Below are 12,783 nucleotides of genomic sequence, written 5' to 3' on the forward strand. Positions count from 1 at the left end.
TCTCTCTCTCTCTCTCTCTCATCTCGTTCTTCCCTCCTCTGCACACTCAAGGCCGCCATGGTTCCTCATGCTATTATCCACCCTAGCCATCTCCTTACAAGTGGTATCTGAGCACAAGTGCTCTCGTCCTACAGGGCAAGCTCACGTAGTGAAGAAGGTGATTGCAGCAACAACTCAAGATGTCGCTAGTTAGGAGGCTCATCGGCAACAAATAGAGCCATTCTCGTTGACAATTGCAAAGCCCAAGAGGGTGTTGGCATGTGTTGCAACAAATCAAGGCATTCCAGTACGTAGGCACATGTGGACAATTTTACAAGGTGTTTTAAAATGTTGTGTTTTGGAGAGTGCTTTCAAGAGAATATCAAAACACTTTGCATGTTTTGGTGAAGCTTGTACAACGGTGCTGCTTGGAAAAAGGTGGTGCAGTTAGAGCATTTTAAAATGCTTCCTTTGTGCTTGTGCTGCAGAGCTACAAACAAAGCCTCTAAAAATGCTGCTAAAGAGTAAGGCTTGTCAACAAATAGCACATCAAAATGCCATTGCATAGAGTGCTTCACCTTTTGACTAGCATATCAAAATGCTACAGCAAATTAGTGAGCTGCCGAGGATGCTTTTCAAAATAGCCTTGTCAATAAAGGTAATTGTAGCCTTCAAGGTGAAGTGGTGGTGATCTTGGTGGCTTTGCAAGCGATCGATTTGGAGTACACACAAATACTCCGTGTGGTTTTTAGTTCGCAACGTGTCCAAAGGCACATTCTTGTCTTTTGGTTGCTTGAAATGGCGTGCACTTGCATATATCCATTCTTCCTCAACAACTCTCCAAAGCTTCACATTGGATGTGTATGCCATTTATGTCAATTTAGAGGTTTTTCTTGTCAATTGGATACAACTAGCAGTGAGGCAAATGATGGAGAACATGATAAATGAAGACCTGCTGAAGAACGTGGTATATGACTTCAAAAACTGTTTTTCCTTGTTCAGTGTCAAGGAAAAACTACCTTTTTCAGTCAAAGCCTTCTTTTAGATTATCAATTGTTAGTTATTGCCAGCACATACTTTGACATCCAATATTTTCTTTGCAATTTGCAAGTGCTCCCCCTTGGCATGATCATCATTATTATCATCACTATCATCATCATCGTCATCTTTCTTATGGAGTACATCAATTTCACAGTTAGTAAGATTATCCTCTTCTTTATCATCAGCTTTATTCCCTTCTTCTCTCTAGACTTCTTGCTCAAAGGTTTGATATCCTGGTCTGACTAATTGTCAGTATCTGTATTTGCATGTAGATGCTCAATAATTGATTCATTAGACAATGTAGTCGTATATTGTGATGCCATGGCTTTGATAATTTCCTTTCATGTTTGCCAATAAATGATATAGATTTTCTATATTCAAAGTTAGTGTTCCTTCTAAATTAGCGATGTCCACTAATGATCAATAAATGTATCTATCATTTATTCTCCCTATTGTGGGCAATTGGCAGCTGGTCTATTCTTTTTTTGCTTTTGTTTCAAAGTTACCTCATACTCTTCAACTTTCTGTTGAAGCTCAACCATTTTGTTTAGCACTAATTTCTTGTTCGAGCTTTTTGACTTCAACCCACTTGCTCACATTGCCTGTTGCCACATGACTATGTACTTGTTTGTTCTAAGTGTCAACTTTTTGAAGGTCCTATGAAGTCTAATCACTTCATGAATACTATAACGGTTGGATGGTAGTTAAGGGTGTCGTAGTCGGTCAACCCATCCTTTGACAAATATCACGTCTTGCAAAAAAATTATGCCATCATATGCTGCCACCATAATCTAGCTTATAAGATTTTCTTACGAGCTATTAGTATAGAAATGTCCTGCAAAGCTCCTAGTATGATCTTCACTGATAACATGTATTCTGGCGTGAAGAATTGGCACACATCTCCTCAACACACCATCTATATCCAGTCTATATAAACGTCCTCCAATTAGTGTGAATTTCAAGCTTTTGAGTATAAGTACTTTCTTACTAACCTGAGACTAGTCTTCCAGTCAACTCCCTTATTGCAAGAGTCATAAATCTCTTGCCATTTAGGATCCAACTATTTTGCTAATGTGGTTGAAAATAACTCAGCATCCACAAGTTCACCCCTTAGTGATGTTGACAAAATTCTTAAAGTGCTTTGAGAAAAAAAAATAGCCCCATAGTGCATTTTTCCAAGTTTATTAAATATTTTAATTTCAAACTCCAATAAAAACATAATCCATTTGATCAACCTTCCATGGATGGCCAACTTGCTGATCAGATACAATAAAGCTTGGTGATCCACATAGAAATGAAACTTATCCTAGCAGATAATGTTTGAATTTGGTTGCATTAAAACCCATTCCCAAGGCTTTTGTCTATGTGGTAGAGTATCCGTGCTCTGAGCTACAACTTGCAAAATATTCAGGATAATACAATCTTCCTTTAGGTTGTGATAATATGGCCACCATTTCCATTCTAGATGCGTTGACATGCACATGAAAAATCACTTCCCAATTGGGTTGTCAAAGTATTGTTTTAGTGATGATTGTTATCTTCAATGACCTAAAAGCTGCTTCACATTCGGACGACCAAACATACTTCATACCCTTCTCGGATAATTCATATAGAGGTAGTGCCTTTTCTGCAAATATATGGACAAACCTCCTATAGAAATTAACACATCCAAGAAAAGAGCTCAATTCAGATATTGTAGATGGTGATTTGGCTTGTTTATTACATTTGAGTTTGTGTTCTAGAATTAACATATGCATTTCCTCTATTGAGTATACAGTAAAATCATCCACCAAAAACTAGTGAAAGAATTCCCTAAAAATTTCCATCATGCACCTTTGAAATGTTACTAAAGCATTGCAAAATCCAAATGGCATTACTAGATACATAAAAGCTCCCCATTTAGCAATAAATATTCTGTTTGCTATGTCTCTTGGAGGTATTTTCAACTAATTGTAGAGAGGAGTGAGCTTGTTTGGGAGGGAGAAGCCTTACTCTGCAAACTGTGATTAGCATTATGTACAACAATATTTTTTGGTTTTCACCCTCTTTCACTTGTCTGTTAAAAAAATGTCCAGTACAAAAGTTGTAGATACTGTCATTTTTAGTTCAAGGTTAGGCCGTTTTAGAGATCGGCTCTCTATCGTGAGATATTTGGAAAAAAGTTTACTAGGTCATGTTCAAACTAGCTCACATCTCTTTTTTAAATGGCATTCCTCTGTCGTTTCCATATTGCTCTTGGGATACTTGAATCAAGGTTCAGAGGCCATTGAATCCGATTTGATTCCAAACAATTATGCCAAAGTTTTAAAATAAATTTTCACATTATAATGGGCATTCCTTGAACTAATTGACATCCTCGTATCAATTCCTCCATTTTACCAGGGACTTTTCAGACATTAAAATTATCATTTCAAGGTCATTTTCAAGTTGCTTTGATGCCAAATCAGAACACTCTAACCAAATCTTAGTAGCTTGTGAATGTTCTATGGTTTTTTTAATCATTTTAGCTCCGAACTTATCATTCCTGCTTACTCCGTAACTCATTCTAAGTTAGATATGGACATTTTTTCTCTTGATATTCTCTCTAGGCCAGATAGAAAAAAATCACTCGCTTAATGAAAATTTTTCATTTTGATCACTCTAAAATATCTTTAAGTAATCAAAACAACCTTTTGTTATTTTTCAAGTAATTTAGACTTGTCCAAATGTAAATTTGATTACACATGCCTCACGTATTTGATTACCACGTCAGTAGTGCACTTCAATTTTTGCAGTTGGCCATTGCTTTTAGTTTCTTCAATTTTCCATTGCATCCTTTAGCCATATGTTTTCCTCACTACTAGATGCTCAATGTTAATCGTCATATGTGTTTAATACATATATACACACTTCATTTTTTCTGGTTCGTCACCGCATATTGTATATTGCATTAATAACATATTCATTTCACTAGATGCTTGATGTCAATCTTCATATGCTTTTGATAAAGACACATCTATGCATAGTTTTGCTACCATTATGATGTCCTATGTTAGGTCTCAATATGAAATTCTCAAAGCGTACAAGGCTACGATCCAACAAACTTTATTTCTTGAAGGCATACGAGGCTACAATCTCTGTTTTCTTCAAAATACCCATCTCTCAATCTCTCATACACAAACATAATGCAACAAACTTCTATGTTAGGCCGGGTTCAAATGACGCGGTGGAAGAGGAGAGAGGTAATATGCACCCTGCATGCTTTGGTTCAGACGACGCCGATGGAAGAGAGGCGAGGTGCCGACATAAACGAAATGTTACCACCATAGAATACAAATCCACATTCGCAATTCATTGGTTTGTTGCGCTTGTGGAGCCTTCATTTTGTCTTCTTTAGCGTGGCAATCCACTCTTTGTGCCCGCGGGGGGTGGGGGGGGGGTAGCAAAAAGAAAATGGTGGGGTTTTTCTTTGCACGTACCAATCTTGCGCCACTAGGCAACACAAAACACATTTTGAAGATGCGTGGTATCTCTCCCTCCTCTCTCTATCGCATAGAGGCCGACCACCCATGACACTATCTAACATGAGTCTTAATGACTCGGGATCGATGGGATCGACGACGAATGCTACTGTGCACGAATCTTGAGAAAGAGAAATGATTGCCAAAAAGTCAACGCAATGACCCACCCGGCCTCAAGCCCGTGATTTGAACTCTGGACCTCACACACAACAACCCAATGGTCTAACCACGTGCTTGCATGGGGTTTCTTGTCCCCGGGGCCACTCCACTTCCTTATAAAGTAAACTAGACCATCGAAAAAAGTAAACACGGACAAAAAAAGTAGGCACGAACAAATCGAACGACGTCCGAACTTCACGAAAAACGAGCTTCACTTCAACGTTGTCGATCCCACCACTTGCACTTCATTCAATATAGCGTGTCAAATAATGTTGAGGGCCTACCACGATGGACCACATTTGCTTTTTTTAATAGCACATAGACCTACTTCATAGCGTGTCAAATAGTGCTGAGGGCTATCTATTAGGCCTAGTACGATGGACCACGTTTGATAATCGATTCTTTTTATCGCACAGAGACCTAGTTGTATCGAGCTCGACCACCAGGTGAACGAGTACGATGGATCACGTTTGATTCGTTTTACGTAGAAGTTCTAGAATAGGTTGGCGCGACGGGAGGTGCTGAAGAGATGGTGGACGGAGGGGTCTCATCATCGCTATCAACCCAACAAGATGGAGCAGCTGTAGAAAATAACAAAACACAGACACAAAGAAAGCAAGTGCAGGCAGTCGGCAAAAGCTTTTTAGCAGGAGGGATTGCAGGTGCCGCAACTACAGTGCTATTACAGCCTTTTGATGTTGTCAAAACCCACATACAGGGCTCCCATACCTCGCCTCCCCCTGGAATTCGTGAATCTGTTCGCCTCATCTTTGCCAGACAAGGCATATCTGGCTTGTGGGCTGGTACTACTCCGGCCTTCCTTCGAGTTGGGCTAGGTGCTGGCCTCTATTTCTCCATGCTCAACCCGATCTTATCAATTCTCTCCACTGGTAACCTTGCCGCCTCTTCCACGACTGAAAATCTGCACAAAAAGCTCCCTACATCAGTCGTTCTTGCTGCTGGTGCCATCACTAGGTCAATTGCTGCATTCGTTGTTTGCCCCATAACAGTGCTCAAAACCCGCATGGAGGTACAGTTTGTCTTTCTGCTATATGTTGACATAAACACCTGCATTTGTGCAGTGTATGGACATGGGGTTATTGGCTCAATAAAGTTTCACACAGGAAGTGCATGATATTGCAATGCGAAAAATGACATGTGCTTTGCATACACGACATGCATAGATTACTTGCACTGTGCACATTTCTGGATGATTTTTCTGGTTTTTTGACTCCAAGTGCCCATCACATGCACAGATAGCTTTTCTTACCAACGTCTTGACATATGGACATTTGAAGGCTTGTACATATACACATCTTCTTTGGCAAATATCTTAGCTATTGCATACATGCATTTGTTGCTTCTCTTGTATTCATGCATAGGTAGGGATTCTTACCAACACCTGAAAAACAGACATCGGATGTCTTGCACATCAACGCGTCTTCTGGGAAAATTTTATTTGAGAGCCAGTGCATGCATGCAGTTATTGCTGGAGGATTTCAACATACTTATTAAGAGAGCATTGCAGGGGATTGCAGTATGAGGCAATATCAGGTGTCCGATATCCAAATACAATGAAAGCTTTAGTCCTCATCGCTCACACTGAAGGACTCAAAGGTACGTTCTAATTCCTTACCATGTGTTTCAGCACGATTCCACTTAAAACTGAAATATTATGCTTTCTTGACAGGCTTGTACAGTGGTTTGGTCCCAACTATCCTAAGAGATGCACCATACTCTGGATTGTATTTGCTTTTATACAGCACCACACGGAGAACCATTTCAGGTCCTCTCTCTTTCTCTGTCTTTGTGCGTGTCTCTTTTTTTTCACAGAAAAGAGGATGTGTTCTATTGCTTGAAAGTTCCCTCAAGGTGTGCAAATGGTACCAATCCTGGAGGGGCAAGTACAAAACTGTTGTGCAAAACTGGAGGGGCAAGCCTTGGGCTGAGGATTGTAAAAGGTGAATACAACTGAGCCACAAGGGTATGTTTGAAAAACTCTGAAGATTGAAAACGGACGGGGGAAAACCTTTTTCTAAAGAGAGTAAAATGTGCCATGGCCACCGTCAAAGGAGAGAGAACTGGATAGCTCTGAACTCGACCAATCTAGGAGGAACTTTTAGAGTCTTAAGAAGCTAGTCCAATTGCTTGAGGTGGCTGCTGAGAATGTGCAAAAATTAGTGTCACGTGCACATCTAACCCTATGTGCATGTGGACAAGCTAACTCCTATTTTTGGGGTTTAGGACAGCTTAGGAAGTGTTATGGCACCCTTGTGAGCCTATACATAGGACGTGCATGTCTAGGCACTTTAGGGTAGTTGCATACCCTCTGATTGCAAATGAGCACAACCATTGTCTGCAAGGTGTAGGCAATCGGGAAGGTTCCCATTATGTCCCGCTTACAAAAGAGGGGATCTAGTCTTTGACACCGGCGGGATGGGCGTCTAGTGTCCGGACGGACGTTATGTGAACCCGGCCAGTGTGGCCGGTCACTTTATAAAAGGAGGCAAAGGCCTCATTTGTAACTATTGACCTCCATTGGCAGAGTGCTGGTGGTTAGCACGTGAGGCTAGGAGTGCGCGAGGTCACCTCGAGGAGGTGAGACCGGGTGGTTTGGGATGCTCGGTCTTACAGGTGCACGCCTACATAGTACATCCTCGGACGTTACCCCAACATAGGAGAGTCGCCGGATGGTGGCTATGGTCGGGAGGTTAGTCTGACGCGTGTCCATAGGCGGTCGGTGTAGCCCGGAGATCCTCTCTCTGTATTCGTTTCATGGTATTTGAGCTGGCTTGGCTGCAGAAAGGACCATGTGCACACCTATCAAGGTAGTCTCTTACGGTCACGTACGTTTTGTCCACGTACAGTACTCATCGAACTAGAAAATTTTATGTCGTATGACATGGTTACATACGTTCAAAAATAAAAACACGCAATTCTTAAGCCTAGATTCTACACTTGAGACAATCAGACAATTGATTATCACATTGGACAAGAAGGCAACTTGCAAGTGGCAAGTGCCAACACTCAAGAGTCCAGAGTCAAGACAATGAGACACAATGGGCATGAACCGAGATTCACATTACATATGTCATAAATCAAAAAGCTAAGTTGAGGTTTGATAATCGAGATGATACAAAAAAGTAGTCATTCTAAACCTCAATGGTGCAAAAAGTGGAAGTAGGGGCAAAAAAGATACGGGAGACACTAAAGTCTAAGAGCTTCCTCCCCTCTCATCATCATGATTCCTCTTGTGAGCTATGCTCGTCAATGTCATCTTCATCGTCACATGAATCGGATTGTGGTGTGTCATAATCTCCCTCACTAAGGAGATTTCCCTCCTCGTCATACTCTGGCTATCTAGGCTCTATAGTGTTGGATCTACGAATAGGCACATCCTCCAAAACGGAGGCCGCCCTAATCGAGCCGCTTCCCAAGCCTCGCCGCACATAGGTTGTAGGAGTAGCAGCCTCCATCTCAATCTCAGTCTGTGTCTGTGCCTCTATAGGTGTTGTTGATGCTCTACCATACCCACACCCACGGCCACGGTCACAACCACGAGCATGGGAAGCTCTTACACCTCTACCTCTTGTAGCTGAAGGCGTAGGGACTCCACGCACAATGACCCTCTTGCGTGATTGTGTGCGTGAAACCCAACGGTCAATCTCCTCTAGCTCCATGTAGAGCTCACGGAAAATTTGCTCCTCCGTCATATCACGCTCTTTGTTGACTCTTTTGAGAGTCTCAATTGAGAGCTTACAATCATCAACATTGACCTATTTGACAAGTTATAGAAAAGAGTCAAGACAAAGTTAGCACATGTAAATTGGAATGCAAAGCCATAGCCCATATGAGTCAAGAAGCAAGTGCGTAGAAAGAGGGTTTACTTGTCTAGTCATAGGCATCTCATGCATGGAGCGCAACATTCGGAGATTGGAGCGACAATAGATGAGCTGCTCCAATGGCTTTGTTGGTAGTTTGTTGCGAATTTTGGTGTGGATAAGCGAGTATGCAGACCAATTTCGCTCGCATGCACCGGATTATCAATCATATATTATATTCAAGAGATAGTATCTAATATAATTCATGAATCATGAGTAAGAGAGATTCGAGAAATTAGAATGTGGAGAGAGAGAGAGAGAGAGAGAGAGAGAGAGAGAGAGAGAGAGAGAGAGAGAGAGAGAGAGAGAGTGTGCCAAGGCCTGAGGTTTAAGAGGGTTTACTTGTCCAAGAATCCTTAATGCAACTCTTTGAAGGTGAGGCAATTGGTATCCGAAGCTCTCCCACCAAAAAAGAGGCTTCACCAAGGATTCCCTCTCCCAACATACGGTGGGAGTAAAGGCCGTGCCTCTTTGGTCTCCATAGTTAATTAGCTCTCGAAGGAATGCGCTGTGATGATCTTCAAAGAGGGCCTTGGGAAGGAAGTTGCGGCTTTCTTCTTGTAGCATTTGGTTTGTGAAAAGATCCGTCTTCTTGTAGGCCGGATGCAAGAGAGCCGCAATTTGGTGAATGGTCCTCTTCATAAAATCCCACCTCTTTTGGAAAAGAAAGAGGATGTCATCCCTCTTGGGGGAATCTCTAAAGACATCACTACAAAAAAAAGAGAGAGATGTGAGGCATAGTGCAAATAAGAAAAAACATATTGTCAACTTGAGAATGAAGTGCAAAGGATCTAATGTGTCCCATCGAGTGGACCATCAAGAATACTTGATGCCTTTATTTCCTTGTATGCCTCGTCCATGAAGTGGTGAAGAAGTCCTATGGTAGATCCCTCCATGTCGGTCATTCGGAGCACTTTGTAGATAGGCAAGATGGCTACCACAAGACCCTTCACCTCTTCCCAAAATTTTTCTTCGAGGGAAAGTTGTTGGATGGCCTTTGCCTCTTGTGAGGTTGGTTGGTTCTCTCCTTCACACCCTTGCTTGAACTCATTGGACTCCATGGTTTTTTGCACTTTGTTTTGGACATCGTAGAGGCGCTCAAGAAGAAGCCACATGGAGTCAAATCGTGTTGCCGAGGGTTTCTTCAACTCCTTGTCGGAGTACGTGCGAAAAATTGTAAGTTCTCTCACCTTGGCATTGATAAAGTTGACCATAGTGAGGGCTTGGGCGAGAATGGCCTTCACTCATTCTAGTTCTCCTATGTGTTCCATGAAAACATCGAGGCATTGGGAGGCACAAGGGGTCCATACAATGTCCTGGTATTCGGCCTCAAGTAGTCGGCTCATGGTAGTGTAATTGGATGCATTATAGGTGATTACTTGCACCACATTTTCGGGCCCGACCTACATGAAAGAGAGAAATTTAGAACACTTATCAAGAGGGTGAAAAGTAGTAATACATACTACACAATGCACATTGCACAAGAAAGGGGACACCTTAAACTCACCTCTTCTATTGCCGCCTTGATGTGCTTGTAGATGAATTTTCGCGTGACCTTCTTGCATCTTGCTCCCGCATCAACCGCTCACAAGAAGTAGGTGCCAAGAGGGCATGACACGAGTATGTTAATGATGCCCCTCTTCTTACGATCACTCCACCCATCGGAGAGAATGGAGCACCCATATTTTGCCCATCCGGCTCGCACGGGCTCAAGGGATTTGTCGATTCTTGTCCGCTCTTCATCAAGCTTCTTGGTGCGCATGTCCGCATAGGATGGACCCATCCACCCTTCACATGGAATGACGGTCGCAATAGCTTTCACCATCCTCTTCCATTGCTCTAGTCGAAGGATGTTGAAAGCAAGATTACACTCAATGATGGTGTGTGCAATCTCAATGTCCGCAAGCCTTTTTCTCTCTATGAGGAAAGACAATGGACTGGAGCTCAAACCCACCGATTGCTTGCTTTGGAGGAACAGCTACTAGCACTTGCCGCCTTCTTCTTCGTGGTAGCCTCTGAGCTTGCTGTCGCGTCACCGGTTGCAATGGAGGTAGAGGGAGAAGGGCTGTAACAAACTGCTGATGTGTCAAAGCCCTGAAGAAGGGAGCCAACTTGAAGATGTCGGCCGAGGGGCCTAAACCCTAAGAAGAACAAGTAACAGAAGAAGAAGTCCTACCAACTTATGGGGACCCCGTCCGATGGGGCCCCAAGTGACATAAAGAATTAAAATAAAGCAGGACTCACAACACACAGAGGAAATCGTGAAGCTGGTTGATGACGTGGCAGATTTTCGAAAATCACATTGATTGATGACGTGGCATGCTGTACGGATTTCCGCGTTTTGCGCTGATTGCTGACGTGGCAACTGTACGGAATTTTGGATTTTACATTGGCAGCTTTTTGGCTTTGCTTTTGGACCAAATGCTTTTGAGTTTGAAGGCTTTTTACTATAAACTGCTTTTGGGGCCTAGGGCCTTTAAATATGTTCAGTTTGTTCAGTCTGTTCTTTTCTAATGGCAGGTGGTGCCCGTCTTGTGACAAGGGCCGCTCATATCCTCCTCCGAGTCGGTAACATCAATGTCGGGCGCCACTATCTCCTCTTGGGCTCTCTTCATCCCCACCTTGCATGTTTTCAAAGGGAGATACTTCCTCTTGCACTCTTCCAAAATGTCGTCGGGTATATTGGGGCATGGACCGGCTTCACCTCCCATTTTCGTCAAGTGGATGATGAGTCGAGTGGTGGAGGAGGTCATGATCTTGGGACAATACTTGCAAGTCCACCTACAAACGTTGCGTTTTTCCCTCACCCTCTCTTAGGAGCGGCAATGCTTTTCAAAAGCTTCATGAAGAGGGGGAGGCATGATAGAACACTTGAGAGATGTAGAGCTTGAGAGGTTTATGCAATGGAGAGCTTGAGAGGTTTATGCAATGGAGAGCTTGAGAATTTTCGGTAATGGAGAGAGGAGGTGTGATAGAGGAAGACTCAAGAGGCAAGCTTCATGGAGAGCTTGCTTGTAATTGAGAGGCTAGAGCTTCATGAAGGCTCAAGAGGATGATTGCTTGAGAGCTATGAGGGAGGAATGGAGAGCTTGAGAGGGTAGAGCAAATTGCAATCTCTCATGACTCATGAGAGAGCTTAACAATGACTAGAGCCTTGGGTTGAAACTTAATGGAGAAGAAGAGAAAGAGGGCATCCTTATATAGATTAAGAGAGAGAGAGAGAGAGAGAGAGAGAGAGAGAGAGAGAGAGAGAGAGAGAGAGAGAGAGAGAGAAGCCTAATGGTATCCAATGTGGGAGTATCCAATGCCGAAAAGTCTCCCAAAAATTGCGCAGTCAAACGGTCAAACACGCTGTTGCCCAATCAAACTGCACGTTGGCCGAAAACTGCCGGACGGGACAAAACCGGACATGATCAAACGGAACGATCGGTTCTTCTACACCTATGGATTGGTCTAAGTCGGATAACCTTTATTTTATGTAATTTTCGATCGCTAATGGTTGAAATTACTGATTTTTCTTCTCATGAGCACGTGTTAGGTGCAACAGAAGTGTTTAAGGATTTAGCTTGGATCCAGTACTTTGCACAAGCACAAGGTTACTTTACTTCACTCAAAAGAACTGAACTGAACTGAATGAAAGAGACAGAAAGAGAAAGAGAGACGACTTTGCATATCGGGTCCCAACCACCCTCAAGGGCCTTCTTGCTCTGTTGCCAGAGCAAGTACTTGCTTTATTACTTGCACAAAATGCTCATACAATGATGCTAAATTATGAGATGTTGAGATGTTAATAGGTACTTGATGTAGATGCTTGGTACTGCTGAAGTGCTGAAGGTTATTGCGGGTACTGAAGGTACTTGGGTGCTAAGGACACGAAGCCTTCAGGTCCTGATGATCCCTATGCTGAGCTAGGCAGGAGCTAAGCCAAAATGCAAGGGGGGCTAGATGCTGAGATACCGCGACGACGACGACGACAAGGGTACTTATATTGCAGTGCTGCCGAGGTGCTAATGGGTATTGTTGGAGGTACTTGGTACAATGCAACGATAACGACGACTATGAAGACGAGGCTGTGGGCTGATTGCTATCGCCGGGGACGACGATGGGCTGAAAACTAAAAACGCTGAAGATGAAGATGGCTGAAATTTGAAATGCTGGTGGTAATGTGGCAAGGACTACAACCAAGACGAGGCTATGCTGAAAATGATGAGGGCTGAAATCTG

At 42.9% G+C, this 12,783-nt stretch overlaps 1 protein-coding gene across 1 annotated transcript in view; it reads left to right on the forward strand.

Annotated features, from left to right (window-relative positions):
• Positions 1–5,066: 5,066 nt before the first annotated feature.
• LOC147450579 (uncharacterized) overlaps positions 5,067–12,783 on the forward strand; it is a 53,353-nt gene continuing 45,636 nt past the window's right edge. Inside the window, exons 1-3 of the mRNA XM_086519756.1 lie at positions 5,067–5,709; positions 6,218–6,296; positions 6,370–6,465. Of these exons, the coding sequence (XP_086375882.1) occupies positions 5,209–5,709; positions 6,218–6,296; positions 6,370–6,465 (676 nt within the window). The 5' untranslated portion in view covers positions 5,067–5,208. The remainder of the gene's footprint in view (positions 5,710–6,217; positions 6,297–6,369; positions 6,466–12,783) is intronic.

The sequence above is a fragment of the Adiantum capillus-veneris genome, chromosome 9 (assembly GCF_014529385.1).
Source record: "Adiantum capillus-veneris isolate H3 chromosome 9, ASM1452938v2, whole genome shotgun sequence".
NCBI lineage: Eukaryota > Viridiplantae > Streptophyta > Polypodiopsida > Polypodiales > Pteridaceae > Adiantum > Adiantum capillus-veneris.